The sequence below is a fragment of the Accipiter gentilis genome, chromosome 26 (genome assembly GCF_929443795.1).
Source record: "Accipiter gentilis chromosome 26, bAccGen1.1, whole genome shotgun sequence".
Taxonomy (NCBI): domain Eukaryota; kingdom Metazoa; phylum Chordata; class Aves; order Accipitriformes; family Accipitridae; genus Astur; species Astur gentilis.
In genome coordinates, this window is record NC_064905.1 from 15,020,628 (window position 1) to 15,042,958 (window position 22,331).

At 54.8% G+C, this 22,331-nt stretch overlaps 1 protein-coding gene across 5 annotated transcripts in view; it reads right to left on the bottom strand.

The window, feature by feature from the left end:
- Nucleotides 1-26: 26 nt before the first annotated feature.
- LARP1 (La ribonucleoprotein 1, translational regulator) overlaps nt 27-22,331 on the bottom strand; it is a 48,691-nt gene continuing 26,386 nt past the window's right edge. For 2 of the 5 annotated variants that reach the window (XM_049829650.1, XM_049829652.1), the window contains 18 exons: nt 17,994-18,055; nt 16,273-16,338; nt 15,308-15,479; nt 14,569-14,700; nt 14,223-14,375; nt 13,346-13,508; nt 12,930-13,074; nt 12,537-12,711; nt 11,485-11,654; nt 10,820-11,179; nt 9,477-9,600; nt 8,825-9,030; nt 8,622-8,728; nt 8,085-8,236; nt 7,642-7,786; nt 7,290-7,399; nt 6,652-6,779; nt 27-6,056 (listed from right to left, as the gene is read on the bottom strand). In XM_049829650.1, the coding sequence (XP_049685607.1) occupies nt 5,835-6,056; nt 6,652-6,779; nt 7,290-7,399; nt 7,642-7,786; nt 8,085-8,236; nt 8,622-8,728; nt 8,825-9,030; nt 9,477-9,600; nt 10,820-11,179; nt 11,485-11,654; nt 12,537-12,711; nt 12,930-13,074; nt 13,346-13,508; nt 14,223-14,375; nt 14,569-14,700; nt 15,308-15,479; nt 16,273-16,338; nt 17,994-18,055 (2,792 nt within the window). In that variant the 3' untranslated portion in view covers nt 27-5,834. Of the gene's footprint in view, nt 6,057-6,193; nt 6,502-6,651; nt 6,780-7,289; nt 7,400-7,641; nt 7,787-8,084; nt 8,237-8,621; nt 8,729-8,824; nt 9,031-9,476; nt 9,601-10,819; nt 11,180-11,484; nt 11,655-12,536; nt 12,712-12,929; nt 13,075-13,345; nt 13,509-14,222; nt 14,376-14,568; nt 14,701-15,307; nt 15,480-16,272; nt 16,339-17,993; nt 18,056-22,331 lie in introns of all 5 variants that reach the window. The other 3 variants (XR_007509701.1, XR_007509702.1, XM_049829651.1) reach the window with 3 other exon arrangements.

The following is a 22,331-nucleotide window of genomic DNA, read 5'->3' on the forward strand; positions in this document are numbered from 1 at the left end:
CAGCAGGACAGAAAACCCAGGCCACATTGTCTTTTGAAGTTTTTATTTTTATACATTTTTTTTGTATTAAAAAGGAAAAAGCATAATTACCACAAATTACAAAGGACTAAAGCATTACTAGAATAATGAATCACATCAGCCTAGAAAGCAGATACTCTGAATAATATTAATGTTATAATACAAGCTCTCATTCAAGTATTTTACATTTTTCTTTTCCTTTTATATGTGATGATGATCCTAGCACATGGGTCAAAGATTATGTACTATCGACAGAAGATGGATCATGTACAGCGGGCCATATTAACAAGATTTTCCTCCCAAGTGATACATGGTCTGTGATGAGTCATTTTAAGTTTGTCTCTACGATAAATGCAGCTGAAGAAGGTTGCACACACTTTCTAGTTTTGGGAAACAGAAGGCTGAGGTTGGGACACACAGGGTTTGAGAAGGGCCAGCACATCGAACCATCACCCCTTTTGCTCCAGGCGAGCGAGCCGAGGGCCACCCTCGCCAGGGTGCAGCTCAGCAGGGGTTTGAGCCACAGATCCGAAGGTTTCCAACCCCAACGGGACCGGGACAGGCTAGGAGAGGAGGAGGGGGAGCGGGGATGCACCGGGGAGGCTCGAGGAACCAAGTGGTGCCAAGCATCCCCTCCTGTGAGGGGCACCACCGGCATGAGCCAGCCCCTGTGCGGGGCTGAGACCTGGAGAGCGAGCCGCAGGGGGACAGCGCGGGGACCCTGGGGTTGATCCCAGCAGGTTCCGCACGCTGCAGGGGGCTGGAAGGCACCCAGGGCGCTCCCCGCTCCTCTGGAGCTTCCCACCAAGGGATGTGCTTGTCACAGATACATCGGTCCTATGTTCAAGTGTCTGCAGAAAGTGAAACTGTAAACTACTCATTGAAATGCTGCCCTCCAGCCACCCGCTCCACACCACCGAGATGAACGTTTTCTTTAGGAAAAAAAAAAAAAAAAAAAAAAAAAAAAAGTCATTCATCTATTACCTGTATTGGAAACTTAAAAAAAAAAAACAACAAAAAAAACCGAGTCAGTGAGGCATTTAACATCAAGTGTAGCAACCCTCTCTTAAAAAGAGCCTAGCATCCATTTCAAAACAGTGACAAAGTGACATAACCAGTCTCAGAGGAGACAGAAAATAAGCATTGCAAACACAGCTTGCTACATTTACAGTTTTCCTTTTTTTTTTTTTTTTCTTTTGATAAAATAACTGGAAAGGCATTAACAGCTAGAAGGCCCCCTCTGCACTGCCATGTGGAACGTGTAGAGACACGTGGCAGGATACTGAGGTTAACGCATCATTTTGTTACAGTACAGTCGACCAGTCCCAAGCAAGATGAGCAGTTGTGGAAACTCGAGGGACCCCAAGGGCTACAGTGACAAGCCGCCATCAGGGGTGCGAGGGGGGCAGCAGGAAGAGGGACAGACAGGCAAATGGAGCAGCAGGATTATTACTTTTTTTAAATTCCCCCCCTCCCCCCAAAATCAGCATGGCAAAGCAACAAAGCCTCCTCTGAAACACACCTTCCACCTCCACTCCTGACCCCATGCCAGAGCTCTGTACCCGTTGTAACCACCTGCATCCCAAAGACAGGCTGACACGTGGGACCTTGGCAAGGAGATGTAGCAGCCTGGGACCTCCTGGTAAGAGGGGCGAGATGGGGAGCACTCCCCCCACTCTGCCTGCAGAGACCCAACAGCTGCACCCAGCCTTTCCAAAAGCAGCTGGGGCTCCCTCCGGCTGTGCCGGTGGCTGGGCACCAGCACTGCACAGACCTCGCGAGCTGCAGGACAGATCAGCGTTCACAGGAGTACGCACGCCCAACCACTAAAATAAAAAAAAAGCACAAAACATGATCGTGGTGAAGCATCCAAGCTAAAAGCAAGGCCGAACTCCCTCCTCAGCAGGAAGGCAAGAGCTTCCTCAAAAGCAAAACCCCTCTCTGGACAACCATCCCTTGGTCCAGCAGCGGAGCGAGCCTGCGTGCGATGCCTTCTGTACACAGCAAGAGGCCAAGCGCCTCTGCAGACCTGTCCCCTGTGCGAGCCACAGGACAGGGGAAAGCCTTGCCACGGCCAGCCCCTCCTCAGCCTGGCATGGACCATGTAACTCGGCAGCCTCTGCATCCGTGCAGTGCAGGGATGCGGGATGCTGCCCCGTAACCAGAGCATCGTGCCCCGGCCGAGAGCAGCAGCAACGGGCCCCGCGTTCCCTCAGTCCGGAGGAAGATAGGCAGGAGCAAGCAACAGCCGCCTCAGGCTGTGCCATGTCTGTCTCTTCTTCGCTCCCGGGCTACGCTGCTGCCCGACAGACAGTAAAACAAGGCAGGCAGGCTGCAAATCCGGAGGGTGGCTGGACCGCTGGGGTTGCTTTTCTGACCCACCTTCCCCTGGGAAATGGGGGCGGGGGGGTGGGGGTCGTTTCACACGGGGCCATCAGCCACACTGATGTGACAAACCACTGACTCAGCAGAGGAGAGGGGGGGACGACACACCTCTTCCGCGCCAAGACTAGAGTCTCAGCCTTAAAAATAATAATAAAAAAAATAATTTAAATTCAATTCAGGTTTTGGGAAATTCTCTAGGAAATTTCTTACCTCTACCACCACCCAAGCAATTCCACAGTCTGATCCACAAGCAACAACTCCACAGCAGCTCATTCCTCCTCATTTCCTATTTCATTTGTTCCTAAAACGCAGACAATTAGCTTCAAAAGAGAACACGCACCGACGAGAGGAGCACAGGGACACAGCAGCAAGGACCACCCGTGGCACATCCAGACCCGCTTCCACTTGCAAACAACCAGCAGTGCATCTCCAATGTCCTTGTCCAACCCTCATCTCCAGCCTCCAAGGCTCCTCCTTCACAAATCAGAGGCAAACCCAGCTGCATCCGTAACCTCAGAGATCTGACTCCAGCTCACGAGAGAGGGGAAATCCAGAGGTAACAGTCACGGCCGCAGCACTGTACAAGCATTACTTGCCCACCTGGCCCAGTTACTACCCTGCAGCCCCAGAGCACTGCTGCTGTCATGGAGCAAGCCACGGTCTCAGACATGTTGGCATGCTGAATTTGGACCTGCGAGCGAGCAGTACCAAGCTGCAGGGTGATGTGGCAGGGCGGACAGACCAGGGCAGGATCACACCACCAGGAAACAGCAAAGTAGCAGCTACCCAGCCTCACTCAAACCCAGCTGTGCTTTCAATTCTAGCAGCAGTTCACGAAGCTGCTCCACACGGACCAGCCCACCTCCCCCCAACCCCACCTACTAAAGCAGCATCTTCAACGCAGTGTCAGTTAGGGAAGGTGGTAACTTCAGCCAGGGCCTCATGAGCATCCACAGCCACTGCTGATCGACAACTTGCCCGAACTTGCCCTCTTGATCTCCACTCTCAGCGCCTGGCTGCTCTCATCTACCAGCCCTGCAGCCATACAGGGACAGCCCTGAAGAGATGACTCCTCCTCCCAGCTATGAGATGCAGCTCTGGATCAACTGGATACTTTAGGAAAACACTATTTGTTACCAGCTTTTGATTTTGCAGAGAGGGTAACGCGCTTAGCTGCATCTGTGAGAAGCCCACTGCAGTGCCTGCTCCGCACCATGCACAGGAGCACACTTTGCAGCTCACGAGGACGAGGTGCCGGAGCCACAACCAAGCCAGTTTCAAAGCAGGTATCCCGACCCAGGAGACCGAGCACAGCAGCAGCAAGGCAAGTGGCTCTAGCTGAAAAAGGAGCTGCTACCCTTAACGGCAGGAGCACAACTTTCCAGCGCTACGTCTGGGCCCCAGGAGCAGATCTCAGCCCTCCGACACATGCCCACACGTGGCCACACGCTTACAAGGGAAAGGGAACACAGCTCACGAGCCCTGGGAGGGTTTGCCTGCCGAAGCCCACCCGGTGCTGGGCAGAGGAGCAGAGAAAATGCCGCAGCAGCTCTGTAGCCATCCCCTTGCCTCACTTAGGCAAGGAGCAGCGTGGTGTTATCTCAGCCCTCGGAGATGCACAGGGATGCTACCCTGAGCACAAGACTCCACACAGCTGCCTGCCAAGACGTGAAGCACAAGGAAACCCAGGGGAGAGCCCTCCTTTGCTGGGCAGGTCTCCCACTCGCACCCAACACAAGTCCCGCCAGCGGCCCCAGGCCAGTGACGGCTGCGGGAGACGGAGTTCCCCGGGGCTGCATCGCTCCCTCGTCAGGCTACAGCATTAAGTGACACCAGGGACACGCCAGCCCTCCCACTCGCTTGCAGCAAGGACCAGTCCCTCCAGCTGCTGTGACGGATCTCCCCGCTCACCTCCCGACCACGCTGGAGGCACAGACTGGAGCAGACAGACCTCCGGCCCCAGCGTGCCCGGAGAGGGCATGGGGGTTCTGAGCGAGGCCATAAGCATGTACAGTTGCTGTTGCGGCAAGGATGCTACAATGGTATATACACAACATAGCGGCTTCAACTACGTCATGAGCACAAGTCCTTGGATTTGACTGCCCTCGGCACCTTCCCCCATGAGAATCAGGGCTGGCAGGGGGTCTCCACGATGTGGGGGGAGGCATCCGAGCGAGCTGCGGGGTCAGAGGAAAGGCCGCAGGAAAGATCAGCTCGGCAGCAATGCCGTGAGGAGTCTCTGGGCCGCAGGAGCCGAGAGCCTAGCGTGCCCCAGGGTGCAGGAAGCCAGCGAGCCTCCCCGGTCCAGCTCCACCATAAGGCAACTTTTTTTTTTTGTGTTTTTTTTGTTTTTTGTTTTTTTTTTTTGTTTGTTTGTTTGTTTTCTTCAATAATATTTCCAAGGAAGAAAGCAAAGGGACATGTGTCTTTTTAAAGAGTTTTTTTCATTGTTGTTGTTGTTTTAGAGGGGTTTGTGGGTTTTTTTGTTGTTGTTGTTTCATTTTTCCAAGGGAAAAGGAAGAGAAAACCTCCTTCAGCAAAGTCCTGTCTTTGCATGCGACGGGCATTCCTGGGGCAGGGGGTGCAGCGTCCACGCAGGCTTGAGTCCAAGTGCCTGCTGGCCTCCCACCAGCCATCCTCGCAAGAAGGAGTCAGAACAAGCCTATCCTTGGCAAAGGTCCTTTGGTTGACTTCCAAATTGTCCGTGATGGAAGGGAGAGGCGGGCGGAGGGAGAGCCAGACCCTCGGTAAGGTTGGAGGTGAAAGACTCTGGGGAGGAGGGACCAGAAGGACGAACAGGGCGATGCTCCTGTCGCAGCAGTTGGTGTCAGAGAGGCACCGCCACACATGGAATGGGAGACGTCAGCCAGGTCATAGAGATCAGAGGCTCCGCAGCATCACGACACGCTGCGGCTTCAGTCCCCGTCGGGGAACCTCGCTCCTCCGAGCTTCCTGAGCAGGCTGCCCTGTGATCCGAAGGGGGGACACAGAGGGGAGTCATTGGGGCCGCACAGAGCAGACTTGTTTTGGTAAATCCAGACGAACTTCTAGCAATAATTTAAAACTTGATATATATATATAATAATAAAAAAATCTCCCGTTTCCAACCCAGCCAGAACATTATTTTTTTTTTGAAGAGACACTAAGACATGAGTGTGTGCACAAGAGGGGAGGGAAGGGAAAGCAAAGGGTGGGTCTGCTGGGAGTGGGTCTGGCTCTGGTCAGGGTTGTAATAGCAAAATGGTGTTTTAGATGCAGATCGTCTTTGCTTTCCAGCCACAAGAGAAAAAATCGTGTGCGTTGAAGTTTCTCCCAAGCAGCCTATTCCTGGGCACCCACCTTCCAGCTCCCTTCCTGTCCCACCCCCTCACGTCTCCCCTTCTCCAAGCCAGTCCCCCACCAACCCACCCCATCCCCCGGCTGCAGCCTCTCTACTTCCCCACTGTCTGCGATTCTGCAGCTGACGGGGCGGGGGATTGCTGGCTCAGGTTTTTGGCATCCTCTTGTGCAGGCTGGCTGGGTGAGGCGTGGGCTTGGCTGGATGGGTACTGGCTGACTGTTTTGCTGGAAGACTGGGATGGGTAGCGCTTCCTGCCATCTCCCCCTGACGTCGTAGGGTATCTCTTGTGTCCACCTTCCTCCCCCATGGGTGGCTGGAAGAGAAGCACCCCAGTATCAGCACAGCCTCCTCCAAATGCAGATGCCCTCCCCCTGGATCAGAGATCAGCCCTTCCTGCAAACCTCCAGTTGCAACTTCTCTCCCTAACCCACCAGGAACACACATACTCACCCCAAGCACACAGCTGCCCTCCTCTGCCAATCTACTGCTGCCAGATTTGCTGACAGAAAGATGGACCGACTTCCAATCAAGCACAAGGGTGACAGCTTGCTCTTAGGCACCTCCTTCCCACACAGGGGCACAGTCCAGAAGTCTGAGAGCTGAAGCTCCACACAATGCTGGCTCTGCTCAAGCCATCAAGGCTCGCTTTCCTCCTCCCTCCTCAGCTCATCAGGGAAGATGGGCTCATCCAATTCCCCAGAAAGCTGCTCTGAAGTGGATTTGCAATATTCAAACCCTGCAGCTTGTTCCTGGCACAGCTGCAATGATAGGGCATGACACTAGGTGTCACTGACTTCCCCTGCCTGGCACTGCTTGGGGACCAGCCCCCCAAAATCCTCAGTCCTTGGAGGGGCCTGAGGGGTGTTTTCAGGGGCCATCAGTGTGGTGCAGCCATTGTGTCTACTCACATCCACTCGGAAGTCCTCGAGGCGCTTGAACTTGCTGAGGTATTCTTGCAGTTTGCTGTTAATGTCCAGATTTTTGGCTTTGGAATATTTTAGGAAGGCCCAGAACTTTTCCAGCCCATAGAGCTGTCCTGAAGAGGAGGAAAACCAAACCAGATGTCAGCAGGACAAAAATCAAACCAGATGTCAGAACCCTTTCCTCCAGGCTTCCCCACTGATTGCCCCACAAACCCTCCTGTCCCACTGATGGGCACAACCGAGGCAAGATGGAGAACCTGCAGGGAAGCACCCTGCACCAGTAATGGGCAGCCCTCTTGACAGGGAAGTCCTCAGGCTTGGCTGACCTGGTGGTGACAGTCCCTTGAAAAATCCTAGAGGAACCAGTGCCTCTAGAGAAATGTTTTGGGAGAGCTACAGCCTCCCATTGCCCTCCTCCATCCCCCCAGCAGTTTTCAGGACAGTAAGCATCCACTCAACCCTGTCCCGTGAAGCAAGCAACAGGATGTCCAGCCAGTCCCCACTGCACACATTAGTGTACAGCATTACCTGGCTTCCCCAAAGTCAGGAGAAGAGGCCTGGAACAGCCATGCAACTGGGCAACATTGCTGCCAATCCCAGGTGAGGCCGAAGGAGGCACCTACCAGCTTCGTAATCCTTGATGGTCTCTTCTTGAAAGTCCTTAAATATGTCTGGCCGGAATTTCTTCTCCAGCCCGTAACTGTAGTATCTGAAAAGGCACTCCAGACCGTACCTGGGAACAGAGCAGCACGTGGTGCTCAGACACCGGTGCACACAACACCCGGGCAGAGAGACTCAAGGCAAGAGCCCTGCTGTGTACCAGCAGCAGGAGGTGACTGAGGGCAACCCCAGTCCTACCTTCAAGCAAGGCAAAGATGCTGCCTTTGTTTTGCTGTGAGCACTGCAAAAGGCCGAACTCTTCTTCCTGCACTCCCCTCCCAGGAAAGGCCACTCCACCTCTCCTCTCCTACCTACCTGTATCCCTCCTTCCCGTCCTCCACAGCCAGTTGCTTGAACTCTTCATACATTTTCTTGTTGAAGTGATCTCGGAGGAAGAAGGACCAGAACCGGAAAAGCGTGTTCATCTCCTGGGACTGACCAATGCCCAGTCGTTTCCGCTCTGTTTTGGGAAAAGGGGATGCTTACAAGGCAGATCCTTGCCCAGGGAGCCAGCTCTTGCACAGGGGCTCATGTACAGGAGGGCCCTATGGCACTGTGACTACACCCAGCTGCAGTGTTGGACACCCTGAGCCACAGCTCATGCTCGCCACAAACTGTGGGGAAACATCAGCTACCAGCAAGGTTGTCCTGTAGTACCCTGCTTATCTCCGTGTGCGTGCTCTGCAGCCGTACCCTGCCCGCCGATGCAGCGCAGCACAGACACCCTGCCCCACACCTCACAGCGCAGGCATCCCTACCGTTAAGGCAGCGCCGACGGTACTTGTGGTAGACATGTTGCGTGAAGCCATTCTCCTTGAGCAGCTCGTGCGAAGGATGCTGAAACTTGGGCAGGGACTGCGGGGTGCAGCCATAGCTTCCAACAGCCGGGGTCCCCTCCGAGGGGCTGGAGCTGAGCATGAGAGACTCCTGTCAAACCCCTTCCTCGGCAACACCCAGCTGACAGAAGAGTGGGGTCACGCTCCACCCCACAGCACTTGTCTGTTGGTCCCACCAACTCCCTGTGACTGTCTACTCTGGGTTTAGGACCTGACCCATGGGGTATCCTACTAGGAAGGGAACCAATGTTTCCAAACGAGTTCCATCTCATTATTCCAAGGCTTCAGACTTTCCTCAGCTCCTTCTAGGAGGTACAGGTTTGGTCCCAGTCCTTTCTGCAGCCACCTAACAGGAGACCTCCCCTGCAAGACCAGACGCTGCCTTTCCCCTTCCTTCCCACACTTGTTCCCTTTCCCATTTCTGGCTCCTGTGTCACCCCATGTGCCTGTCTCTGGTACCTGATGGAGGCAGTTCGGGGCCTGTGTTCCCGAGAGTCCATCACCCAGCCCACGTGGCACTCCATCGGGGGGTTCGAACTGTGCCTCGTCTTCCTCTTCCGCGGGGTCTGCAAGACATGGCGCATCAGGGATGTGTCCCCTTCCTCCCCAGGACCCAGCCGGGAAACCCCAGCTCCCATTGTGCACCCCAGCCCTAGTCCCACCTTGGCATCTATCGTCCTGCCCTCTTTCACCACTGGGTAAAACCGGGGCGTCTGTGTAGGGTCCTTCAGCTGAGGCGTGCGAGGGGTCCGGGGGGTCCTGGCGTTGCGGTAGTTGGGCGATTCTGGTACAGTCGTAGGCAAAGACCGGGCAATGGTTGAAGGCTCGGGGACTCCAAACAACTTGTTAGCCAAAGCGTCTGTAGGTACTGCAAAGAGAACCCCCCCCCACCGTGGGTCAAGCTGAGTTCTAAGCACAAGAGCATCACTACAGCCAAGGGACATCCATCTGGCAGATGGGAAGCACCAGGGGCAGGAATGCAGGGACACATCAAATCCAGCATGTCACCAGCTTGGCCAGATAGCCCAAAGCCTAGCACCAGATCCAAAGACTGAGCTTCCAGGGATCCCACAAGGTATCTGCTTCCTAGTGGCTAACAGCAGTGACAAATCCCCCATTCCCAAGAGAAGGACAGGGCAGCAGGTGCCATGCACAGGCAAACAAACCCCAGCAGGCAGCTGCCTTCCAGGTACTCAGGGAGGGTCCAAGAGGAAAGTCACATCCAGGGGACTACATCAGTCTGCCAAGGTTTTCTCATTCAACTGGGAATAGAGACAAATTCAGTCTTGCTCATTCATGCTCCTTGTCTCTTACCTTGCTGGAACCTGGGGGGACCAGGAGGGACTTCCTGGTTTGGATCCACAGGGGGCTCTGGGGTCAGGGTGTCAAACTGCTCCCTGCTGATCATATTCACCTTCTTGAAGTTCTCCACCTCTTGCTGCATTGGAAGAGGAAGATGATGAATCAACCAATTGCCCTCTTCTCCCCTCATCCCATCAGCTCACCATGACCACCGCTCTGCTCGTGCAACAGCCACTACACTGGGCACCAAGCGCAGCCATGGGGCCTGAGTGCCCAGAAAGGCAACCTCCTGTGCAGAGGTAGGAAGGGGAGATGCAGACGACAAAACTGGGCATTGCACAGGCCAGATCTGAGCCACTTCGTGCTCCCAAGCTTTCAGGGATACTACAAGACAGCTCCGCTAATCATTCCTTGCTTCTTTCAGGCTTTTACCCACCCAGGCCAGTGCCGGTGCAACAAGGTTCAAGGCAAGCTCGGTAACTCATGCTTGCAAGGACCCCATTGCTCCCACCATCTTCTTGCATCCCTAGAGCCTCCTCCCTGGATTCTCACAGCCACACCGGCAGTGGGGCACAATGCTCCCATGTATTTGAAGGATCTGTACTGCCAGTACACACTGTCCTTCTGTCACCTGCTCTGCCCGCACCCTCAGATTCTGCCACCCCAGAGAGCAGACCACCTCAGCAATGTGCCAGGTACCAGACATGGGAACACTGAGCCCAGCTGGTAGCTCCAACAGACCATCCCACCTCACAGCCAAAATAATTTCCGTTGCTGAACGAGTCTACGCAAGTCCCCGACTGTGAGAGTCGCCAAGTTGGGACTCAAATGTTTCAAAGCAGCAGATGGGTTTTCTATAAAAAGCCCAAGTCTATGCAAACTGGCACCAAAATGGAGAAGAGCACAGGCCAAGTGCAGCCCAGTCATCTATGAACTTGTCCCCAATAAGCGCGGTCTCCAAGGGACCGTGCCATGGAGCACTGGGCACTATGGACAGTGCAGAGACACCCGTTTCACCCCATAGATCTGGCACTGCCTGCCAAGACCATGGCAGACAGCAGAGCAATGGGCCCCACGTTCCAGGTCACCTCATTATTGGCGCTTTGTTTACCTGGCTGCAGTCTCGCACTACATTACAGAGCTGTGTTTATCCCTGATACAGTAGAGCATGACACTGCGAGCCAGGAATCCCAGGCTCTGCAAAAGGACTAACCCTGGTTTAGCTCTAACCCATGAGTGGGCTGTAACCTGCTGTACTGCCCTTTCTACCTCACACCAACAAGGTAGCCAGCCTGCTGCACATGAGGCGCTCTGTGCTCCACACCTGCTCCCTTCTTTGGATCAACCACTCTCACCTTGATCTGTGAATACTCCGGCTCAAACTGCTCTGTCCACAGGTCCTGCTCGTAGTAGTACAGCCCATCATTGATCACCTTGGCCAGCTCTGAGCTCATTTTAGCCCTAGATGTGTGGTTGCCAGTCCGGTCCCCACCAGGATGCCGGCGCAGGTAAGGAGGCGTCTGCGTCACGATGAGGATCTTGTTCACATCCCGATCGTCGATCTCGTAATCCGAATCTTCGTCTGACCAGTCAGTGAAAGTGTTCTTGCGGCCATCCATCTGCTCCATCTCCTCATCGAAGAGGAAGTCTAGCTCCTCAGGTTCGTCTTGGTCCTTTTGCTTTTGCTGCTGCAGTGTCTTTGACTCCTCTGGTTTCTACAGGTAGGGGGGCAAGGGTGACACAGCATGAAGACCACATAGCAACACAACCCTACTGCTTGGAGACCCAACTATTACCCCTTGTCTGCCCACCGCAGCAAGTAGCTGTCCACCTGGGGAGAACGCCTTATTTACACCACTGAGGAGCAGCTCCAGAGGGGATCAGATGGGGCCAGGAGAGTCTAGGACATCACACCCATGACCATCAAACCCTATTTGATCTGAAACCTGCCTACTTATGATTCGAGTCACCCAGACAACTGGGAGACCCCCACCCTGACAGCTCCTACATCACCACCTACCTTGGGCCTGGCCGGGGAGGGCCGAGGTCTCTTCTTAACTTCAATCCAGGTCTCTGAATCCAGGTCCGGCAGACTTGCAGACAGGCCCTTGGGCATCGTCTTCAGGTTACTGACCTCCTCTGTTTTGGTGGGGACCGGGCTGGCAGGACGCGGGGAGCCAGGAGCAGACTCTAGAGCCAACAAGAGCCACAGGGTGCTTTAAAGGGAGGGAGGGAGCCTGGGGGTTTGTGTACTTCAAGCACCCAACTGAAGAGGTAGGTTTTTTGGCAGCATGACACAGCTTGCAGGACTAGCTAGTATCCAGCAGCCAAGGCTCATGAGCACACTCACTGCAAGTGCTGGGGCGGGGAGGGGGGAAGTCTCTGATTAAGGCTCTGATGCTGGTGGTGGCCAGAGAGCTCTGCACGTGACAGTTCCCCAGACACAAAAAGCCCTAAAAGCAGATGCTCTGTTGTTCTTGGGGAAGCCTTCCCAAGACAGTCTGGAGCCCTTGGGAACAGATCTTCTCCTGCCAAAACTAACTCTTATGACAGCACCAAGAAGATCCTCCACTTGGCCTCTCGGGCCCAGCCCTGGGCTCCTGCCAGCCCCCATGGGATGGGGTGACAAGAGCAGGGGTCAGCCCATGAAGGACAGCAGACCCTTCCCCAGCATGTGGTTGACAGCTCCATACCTGCTGCCCCATTTGTGCCCAGTATCTCCTCACCCATTAAGGAAAAGTTGGGTTCATGACTGTCCTCTGCTCTGCCCAGAAGCAGTAGAGTATTTCCAGGCACAGCTGAGAGAATTCCAGCAGAACTGACCCTCCCTGACCCCATTCAGTCCCCGGCAGAGCAAAAGCCACAGACTCAGTCTCTTTCACGTTTCCCCACGTACTGAGGCAGCAGCACTCTGGGGCTCTGAGGACAGAGCCCATACCAGCTCCCACCACCAAGCAGAAAGTAAACAGCAGAGCCCTGCCCTGGGAACACTCCTGACTCTCAGGTCTCAGTCCTGCTCCAGTACCAACACTGCATCCCACACCTCCCTCCACATTCCCCCCCAGTGCTCACCTGTCTCTTTCTGGAAGCTTTGCCGGGGCACAAACTCAGGGCAGTTGATGAACTGCGAGAAGTCCGTCTGTGTGTAGTCTGCCATAGGAGGGCCAGGCAGAGCCCATTTTTCTGGCTGCTCTTTTCTCCTGATCTTCTCATCCACGATTTCCACCACCTTGCTGTCCTTCAGAGCCTGGAACCAAGTGATACCTGGTTAACTTAGGGCCCTGCCTTGGCACCTTGAGTGGCTCAGCCCCAACCCTTCCAAGGGACCAAGAGGAGGAGGGAGATGGTCAAGGACAAAGGAAGGCTCCACTTGCATCTCACCCATAGCCCATCTAGAAAACAGGCCTCAGACAGGGGTGGCGAGAAGCAGAACAAGAAGGGAAGTTCATCTTTCCTTGCCCTCACCTTGATGATGAGGCTGATGTCTGTGGTCAGCGCCTGCACCCGGTGGAAGCTGGCAATCAGGGTGATGGGAAGGAAGCCGTCGGAGTCCATCTTGCGACGCAGGAAGAAGTCTCGCTCCAGGTTGTCCACGCTGAAGTAATATTCTCTGTATGGACAACATATCATTGAGTGGCAGCTCCAAGCCACCTTCCTCTGGGCACCCCCAAGGAAATAATCCCACACACATGCTTCTGCTACTGCAAGGCTGAAGACAGCCTGGGGAGCCCAGACTTGGGGCAAGCTGGTGCTGTAAGCTGCGTGGCACAAAGTCAATGCACCTTGGCTCTAAGCCTATGCACAGGATTAGCTATGCAGTGAGGGCATCTGTGAACATCCCACCAACAACCAACGCTCAGACAAGAAGAGGTGGTGCTTACATCTGCCGCTTGATGTAGTCTTTGAGCAGTTCCTGGTCCACGCTGTAGAGCTCGGCACTGCTGATGTTGTCAAAGTAGTAAGTGATGTTGCTAGCGTACTTCTGAGTGCGGGAGCCATCCGAGCCCTCAAATTTCCGGTACCCATACTGGTAGTCAAAGTGCCCTGTGGGACACCAGTAAGGGTAAGCACAAAGCCCCTGGGATCTGCTAGAGAGGCTGCACTGCCAGATGGGGCCGGAATCATGCACAAATAGCTCCCTCTACACTGTTCCAGGGGCCCCCATGGCAGCCCAGAATGGGGGCATCACTCACCCACATCCCTCATCCTCAAGCACTCAGCCTTTGCTGCAGAAGGGATCACAGTGAAGCTTCAACACACCAAGCCAAACAGAGGTCAGGAGCCCTCTTACCCAGGAGCAACTAGGCAGCCCAGATGACACACGAAGGCCCTACACTGAAGCTGTGTCAGGGTTAGCACAGACACCGCCCTGTCAAATGCCAGTGCGGATGCTCTTCCCATTCAAACCACGACTCCTGCTTGGCTCTCAACATGACAAAGCCTACACAGAGTATCAGCATGCTTCAACTCCTGCACGCAGGGGTACTACAAGGGGCAGAAAACAGGTGGAAGAGCTTGGCCTGAGTAGCAGAAAGACATTTGCCTTTATTAAGATACTAATGAGAATAATTTGCTTTTATTAAAAGCACCTCAACTTACCAGCTGGGATGACCTGCCACAATATTTCCCTGAATCCCCATTGCGCTCTGCCCTCCCCAGCCTGCTTTGGAGCCCCAGGTCTCACACACACACCCCCAGAGCCCTACACACTTCAGCACATGCCCTGTTCTCTTCCTACCGTCACAAGACCACACATACAGCGATCACCTCCTCTGCCACGGCCACGGCCCCTGCCGCGGCCACGGCCTCGGCCCCGGAAGGTCCCTCGCACAGCTCCTCCCTCGCTCTTCACGCTGGAGGTTTCATCGTGGTCCTGCCAGCTGCGCTCGTGCTTGTTGTCTGGGTGCCAGCCTGCAGCAGACGGGGACAGAGAGGCAGGAGGAGTGTTACGGGATGAAAGCACCTGCCTGGAGCAAGCCCGCTACACCTGGAGCCCTTTGAACACAGGAAGCATGCCCACCGCCCCATGCCATGCCTGGGCATCAGGGCTTGCTCTGCCCTGCAGCCAGGGCAGGGAGAGCGGATCCCCAGCCTGAGCCCCCACCTTTCAGCTCACTGCGGTTGTTGGAGGGGTGCCTGTGCTGCTCGTTTTGCCGGTTGTTCCGAGAGGCCGTTTTGTCCCTAGGCACCTCTGACTTCATGTCTATCTGCAAAGGGACCCACTTGTGTTTGTTGCCTGCAAAAGGACAGGGTTTGGGTGTGACACAGGTTCAGAGAGCGTCTGCTTCCTCCCCCGCAGCCCCCTCTTGCCACACAGCCCCCACACATGGAGGAGAGAAAGCAGCAGGGCCTTTTGGACTGACCCTGTCCTCAGACATCCCTCCAGGCCTCACTGGATGCAGAAAGGCTCCGACCAGGACTCTTAGGCATGGAGGGACATGACACAAAACTCCCTCGTTGCTTCAAGGCACTTATCCTTCCTCTGCCCCTTTCTGCCTGCCGAGCCCCAGGCCAGGCCGAGCCCGCCTGTCAACCATAGCTGATGCAACCAAGTCAGGGGCTCTTCTGTGCCACCACGGAGCACACGTCAGAGAGCAGACTACGGCCACGCTCCCGACACACAGATGCCCCTGCTTGGGCCCTGCTCCACCTGCTCCCACCAAAATGACGCTTTGCCCCGTTGAAGCCTGCAAACACCTTTTCACCACAGCTGTCCCCGCGCTGGGACCATGTCCTGCAGTAAGGCCCCCAGGGAAGGTGGTGGACCCTTCCACCTGGCTGTGGGTCACAGAGGTGGTGACAGGCTGAGTCCAGGGGACTGTCCCCACCAGGTCCTGCCCTACCTTTCTTCTTCTGGGCTGACTTCTGGTTGTCGTCGTCTCCATTCTTCTCCTCCCCAGACTCATCCGATTTGGTTTTCAGGCTCTCTTTGCCGTCACTCCCATCCCCTTTCTCCTGCTCTTTCATGTCTTTCTTGACAGGCAGTTTCCGGAGGGATGGTGCTTTGTGCGGCTGCTGGAGACACAGCAGTGCAGGAAAGATGTGAGAGGTGGGAGAAATGAAGACCTGGAGGCAGACCCCAGCTGTCCCAGCAGGAACGGGAGGACCTTGCCCTAGGCTAGAAGCACCCCTGCTCCCTGCCTCCCAGATCTGTCCTGTTCCTGGGAAAGGGCTTATGTCTGAGCAGGGCAAGGGCCTCTACAGATGCCAGGAAGTGCTCAAGCTGAGACACAAGCCCCAGGCACAGAAGTTACCAAGAAGGACTGCCAGGGAGGCCTGGTGCTCCTGGATGGGGGTGTCCTACAAGGGACCAGACTGCCCCAATGACAAAAGGGTGAGTGACCCTCATGTCCTGACAGACAGCCAGGAGCTGGCAAAGCAGCACCCAAAAATAGAAAGGTTTCAACGACACCCACATCCCTAGCAGGAGAGGAAGGCCATGCCCCTCAGGCACACAAGCCCTTTCTCACACGTTTTCAGTTCCTCCTGTGGAAGTCTTGACTGTTGCCCAAGCCCCTTCTTGCACTGAGCAGCCCTGAGGAGAATGGGTCTGGGAGCTGCCCTACCTGCTTCACCCAGCCGAGGGGTTTCGCCTGGGCTCCAGGCTCCCAGAATAGCACTGAGGGAGGGAGCCCGACACACAGGGCAGCCCTAAAAGGAAATCCCCTGCACGCTATTCCTGGCTGCCTCCGTGGTGACACTCAGGACCCCAAATGGCCCGGCTCAGCCAGCTCTCCCAGCACCGCAGAGGGACAGGGAGCTCTGCAAGGGCTTTATCCTGCTTACCAGAGCGATTTTGTGTTCTCACCTGGATGCTCTTGTGGGCTATTTCTCCAGGTGTTGGCCAATTTGTGGCATCACCGAAATCACCAACCTTGTATCCAAAGAGAAAGGTCTCATTAGCACACAAGCTGCAGGTGCCATTCCCTGCATCAGCAGCCAGAAGCCCTTCCAACCACACTGTCACAGACACCACCCACCACTGTCCTGCAGACGGCTGTCCCTGGGAGGTTTGGGGGTGACACCCAGGCTGCATATATACAGCCCCTCTCCCCACCCAAGCAGGGCCCCCAGTTTAATCACAAGTAACTGCAGACAAGTTTATGTTGATCAGGGATTGTAATCAGACTGCCACCAGCCCCATAAGCTACCAGCATCCCAGCTCCCACCAAAATTTTTGCCCCAGCAGCAGCATTTGGCACCAAGCCACCTGGGGTAACTCACTCATCATAGGCACTCTCCCTTGGACAGGGAAAGCACACAACTTTAGCATCCTAAACCCACCTGAAGCAGCTAACACTCCATTAAAGAAGCTGCCCCCACCTAGTAGCAGGTTACAGCCAGGCATAGCTTCACTTAAGTGCTCAACTGCAACCAAGTGCTGGCAACAACAAAGCAAGGGATCATTTAGTAGAATTGATGGGAAAATTCAAGCAGGTATGTGATGGTGATGGGAGCTCCCTCACTCCAAACGCCCCATGGCCACATGGGGGACCACCAGTCACTTTTCTGCTGAATAGGTGAGCTGGCCACTACCATCACTTCTACCTCCCCCAGGTTTTAGAGAGGACCTGCAGGACAAAGAGGAAAGGACCCAAACAGCTGCCCAGGTACACGATGAATCATGGCTGGGCATTGAGTTTAAGATTATCCAGGCACAGAAACTCCTCCTTGCACTTATGGGGTTATTATTTCTAAATTAATTTGGAGTCAGAGTCCCTCAGGAGATCACATCTCTACATTCAAGTGCCATGCTTCTCTCCCCAGAAGGCAGCTTTCCTGGGAAAACTACCTCCAGTGCAGGACTGTTTCACAGACAGAAGCACCTTCCATCCCCAGGGCCCTCCTCTCCCTGAGATGGAACAGTTAAGGAAAGTCATATCAAGTTTCAGATGCGTCTTCACTGGCTGCTGGGAACCAACACCAACAGCCCACGTCCCTAGCTGTGCCCCAGCAGCACGCAACATCCTCAGAAGCAACTGTCCCTCCATCACATGTTGATCCCCTGGAACAAATTGCCCTGGTTCCTCCAAAGGAATTGCCTTTGTTTGAAATCAATTACGCTGGCTCTCCATGTGCCAGTAAAGAACAGATTGCACAGGGAAGAAAAGACCTGCAGACACACTGCTCTGTCACACCGCCACCGTCTGCACTGCAAAGCAGGGCACTGGCTAAGCCAACAATGGACTTGGGGTGTCCTTGTGATGGGGGGGAGAGGCTTTCCACATCCAGTGCTGTGCTCCAAGAGCCCCTTTGTGAGAGGGGAGGTGAGAAGGTCTCCCCTAGCCTAGCTGGGCAGAAAACCAGTCCAGGCAGCAGGTAAGACCACTGAAATGCTGAAGAGAACATGGAGAATCAGAATGTTCTCCTCGACACTCTTGCAAGCATCCAAGCCAGCACATCAACCCCTCCACAATCAGGCTGGTGAAGGAAACGGTCTGCTCACCAGACCCTCAAGATGCTCATGCAGTGTTGACAGCTGCACCAGAAGCTGGTAGCCAGTGAGGGGGACAGCAGGCACGGCCTTACCTTGCTTCCTTTCCGCTGTCTCGGGTTGGCAGCCCTCACCACTTTTGCAGGAGTTGTATGCTCTACAAAAGAAGAATAAAACTGTTAAAACACAGCTGAGGGTTGTGGAAGTGTTAGCTCTAGAGGGTAACAGGTGGGAAGCAAGCCAGATCCCCTTTCAGCAAAGGAAGGCCAAGAGGAAAAGGTGAACAGAAAACAGAGCCAGCTCCTGACCTGTGTCTCAGAAGGGCCCCATCAAGATCAGACAACTCCTGATCAATCCAGGTGGCCAAGAAATGGACCTTTAACACCATCCTGCCACAGGAAGGCACTCCCTGACTTAGCTCAGACCTCCCCACTTGGCCCTGCCAGCCAGGGAGGAGGGGTGGCAAGGAGTTCAGCTCACTCCGTAAAGCACCACACAGAACAAGATCAGCTGTTTTGCACAGCAAAACAAACATGCCCTTGAACAGGTAAGGCCCATCACGACGCCAATGTGGCCAGCCTTCCCCAGGGAGCAAAGGAGGGCTCTGATGGAGGGACGTGCAAACCTGCAGCACACGGGTGCTACTCAACTCGTGCTTTGATCTCCAGTGCACTGCAGCACAGGACAGCAAGTTCACATGGGGGAACGTACAAAGAGAAGGAGCCAGATCTGGGAAGTGCCTAATCCTGCTACAGCCAAAAGTTTTTAGGCACCTGTGTGCCTCTGGGGTGTTTTAAGGTATCAGAATGCAACTGTTGGGGTTCACACCACCATGGACCTCACACAAGACCTGCAGCAAGTCAAGACCTCAGCCTCACCATGACCTGTCTTGGCTCCTGTTCACACACCACCTCCATACAAGCAACAGAAGAAATTTTGACTTCTTTTCTCCCTCCCAGGTTTGGCTGCAAGGTCTCTGGACCCAGAGCAGGCTCACACAGGGCACACACAGAGTCCAAGAGAGCAGCACGCCACTGCCTAACACACACCAGCCCTGCGAGGACCACATAGGAGGGTCTCCTCCCCAACAGCAGCGTTCCACTGGGAGAGGAGAGCCCATCAGCCCCTCCCTTGAGGAGCAGCCCATGCCCGGTGCTACGGACCCAGCAGGAGCGAGCATTTCTGCTGACTCTGATGGCTTTGTTTCCAAGAAAAGCACCCCCGACTAGGGTGGGGGGCAAGGGCGGGAGGGACATGCAGAGAAGAGCCCAGAGGCACGACACAGGCTATATGGGGATGCCCTGGGAAACACCCTGAATAGCCTACCTACCCAGCTGTACTCAAAGCTGGCTTTGATCTCCTGCATAAAGCAGGACAACTTTACCTAGATGATCAAAACCAGTCCCCTTCCTAGCCTTGAAACCTGTGATTCATCCTGCCAGCCCAGCCTTGCTCAGAGCTGGAGGCTTTGAAGTGTCAATAAGGCAGTCAGACATGGCATGACAGAGCCACGTGCGCTCCCCTTTGCCAGTTCCCTTCCCCAAGGCTCCTGCGTGGAGATTTTACACCCAGGAGAGCCCAAGCTCTCAGCTAGGTCCCCAAATCCTCCCCAGACCACCTGCACTGCTTCCCCCCCAAGTGCAGCAGCAGTCCCACGTGTCCCTCATTTATTCCACGTGCACCTCATTGAGAATCCCTGTTCCATGGCACAAAGCTTGCCACAAGGCTTTTAAACTTTCCTGCTAGTGTAGGAAGAGCAAGCGCTTTCAAAACAGCCCCTAAAATCCTCCACTCAACACCCACAGATGTCACCAACTAAATATAGCTTCAAAAGCCACCAAGTGCTACAGCACAAACCCGCAGCCAGCCCAGTTTTCCACAGGTATGGAGCACCTCTGCCTGCTCCAACAGCACTGACATGCCTGGCAATGCAGAAAAAAAATAAGTGAACTTGCTCTGCAGCCTGATTAGGCACCGATCTCTCTGGCTAGGGGAAAACAGGGCTCCCTCTCACTGCAAGCATCCCACCCGGGCACCAACTCCTGCCACATGGCAGCCCCGGGGTTCGCAGCAATGGCATCCAGCCCTTTTCTCCAGCTGCTTCAGCTCAGGAGCCTCATGGCCACAGATGTGCTCATGCTTTTTTGGGGACCAGTCAAAGAGAGGCCCTCTCACAACCTCTCCTGAAAGAGGATGCAGGGGCACAGGCTGCAGCAGCGGGTGCCACAGACTCCCATCATCTTTGCGAGGGAGGAGGTTGTTTGAAACAAGTTCTGCTAGTTTCCTTATCTTCAAGATAGGAACAAGCATCCCTTATCTGAGGTGCTGAGAAGACTAATTAGCATTTGCAGAGCACTGCGGAAGACAAAACACAAAGCAAAGTGCTGCAGCCTGGCAGGGAGGCTGCTGCAGGGAGCCCAGCCAGGCCAGCACCAGCACCGCGGCGGGGGCTGCAGGCAGCTCTCGCCAGCCTGGATGGAGTCGAGATCTGCAAGTCATGGTGGAGATGCTCAGACCAAGGCAGGAGACTGAAGACAGTGTGACTATGCTAGTGGACAGACAAACACACCATCTGCAGGGCCAAGGGCCATGGCGAGCAGAAGCTGTGCATGCCTGGCACCCTCCAGGGCATGTCAGCCTAACTGAGGGCCCCAGCTCCAGCCCATCAGCCATTCTGTAGTCAAGCTCCTGGACATCAAACCCAAAACTACTCATGTTCCCTTGCAGACACTAGCAAACTCTACTTTAAAAAACCCAAACCTAACCCACCCAAACCACATTTAGGCTAATCCAGGTGCTCAGGCTTCAGAAGAAAACCTTCCTACCAGGACAGCAGCACATCTTGTGGTGCACAGCTGATAAGACCCCTTTGCCCAAACCCTGCTGGAGGAAAACCCTGCTGCCCTTCATAACTGCATCAACCTGGGAAATAGGGAGCAAGCAGGTGTTGCTCACCCCCACACAGCTCAGGAAAAGCAGTGCTAGTGAGGGATACTAGATACTGCCCTGGTTGATAGCTGAACCCTTAAAAGCTCCTGACAGATGTCTCAGACCTGCCAGCATTTCACAAACCTCCTTTTGCATTTATTTGGTGGCAATAAGGAATTTTCAGTTCCGCCAGCACCAGCTGACTGCCCCAGTCAAAAAACTGGGCCCCTCCGTGCGAGGGGACAGACTAAACAGCTCCAGCAGGAGCTGGGGCTTTAGTGGTGTGAGACTGGCAAGGGGACAACCGGCAGGGAAGGAAGGAGTGGCTTTGCCTGCGGCCACAGAGCAGATGCTGGCCCAGCCAGGAACAGAAAAGTATGTCTCAAGTTTTGATCTGCTGCCTGCAGCCAGAACCAGATCATTTGCCCATGGGGTTGCCCAGCCAAGAGGAGGTTATTTCTTAACAACCAAGGGGACAAGGCATAGGTGGGAGCATGGCAGCCTCAATGCCAGTATTGCAGCCAAACACCTCCCACAGCCAAGGCACAGCCAAAGCATTCACTGTTTTTTGCTGCTCACTCCCTAATGCACCCAGTAAGCACCAAGGCTGCGCAGGCACCTTGTGCTTTCCTTGCAGCCCGCGGCTGGCTGTGGCACAGCAGACCTCGAGGCAGAAGCTCACGGGGGTGTCCAGGTCAGCAAATGCCTCATACCTGGAAGGAGAAGAGCCACTGCACAAGGACCAGTCAGCCAGGGTGACAGCTAGTCCACAGCTAAACGTGTGTGACCCCAACGACCATGGCCCACCAAGAGGGACACGTGCCGTAGGACCACTGAGCTTGGCCTAGGAGATGTATTTACTACCTTACCTGGGAAAATCAAACCCAATGCCCGCTGGCCTGGTTCCCTACCTTTTCTTACATCCAATGCAGCTTTATAATGGACTTTTAGAGAAGGCGGAATAAATCTGCAGGGCTGGGCAGAGACCTGGCATTATACTGCAGAAACACTTGCATCCTCTGGCAAGAAAGCTGTAGTGCCTGCTCCTGGCATATCTACCACTCACATGCACCACAGACAAGGCTCAGAGCACCCCAGCACCAGCTGGGACAGCCTCAGAGGGCAGCCTGGGCTCCCAGCAAGAATGCAGAGTCCTCAGCTCCAGCACACGCTCTGTCCCTGACACAGCACAACCCTCCTTCCCCAGCAGCCAAGTCAACATAAAGGAGCCGGCCTGCCCCCAAGCTCCTCCAGCCCACAGCCTGGCACCTAGGAGAAACTGCTGATGAAGGTGGTTTTGAAGCCAAGAGCCCGGACTTTGCGCTGGAGAGGCTGAAGCAGGAGCGCATGCTCCATACTGCAAGTCCTGCTGGGGCTGGAAGAGCCAAACTGGTATCCCCAGTTAGCCCAGAGCCCTGTCAGGAGGGCCACACTGGACAGCCTGCCACGTGCCCAGCAGTCCACTGGGATCCACTTCACTGCTCAACAGCCTCCCAACAATCCTC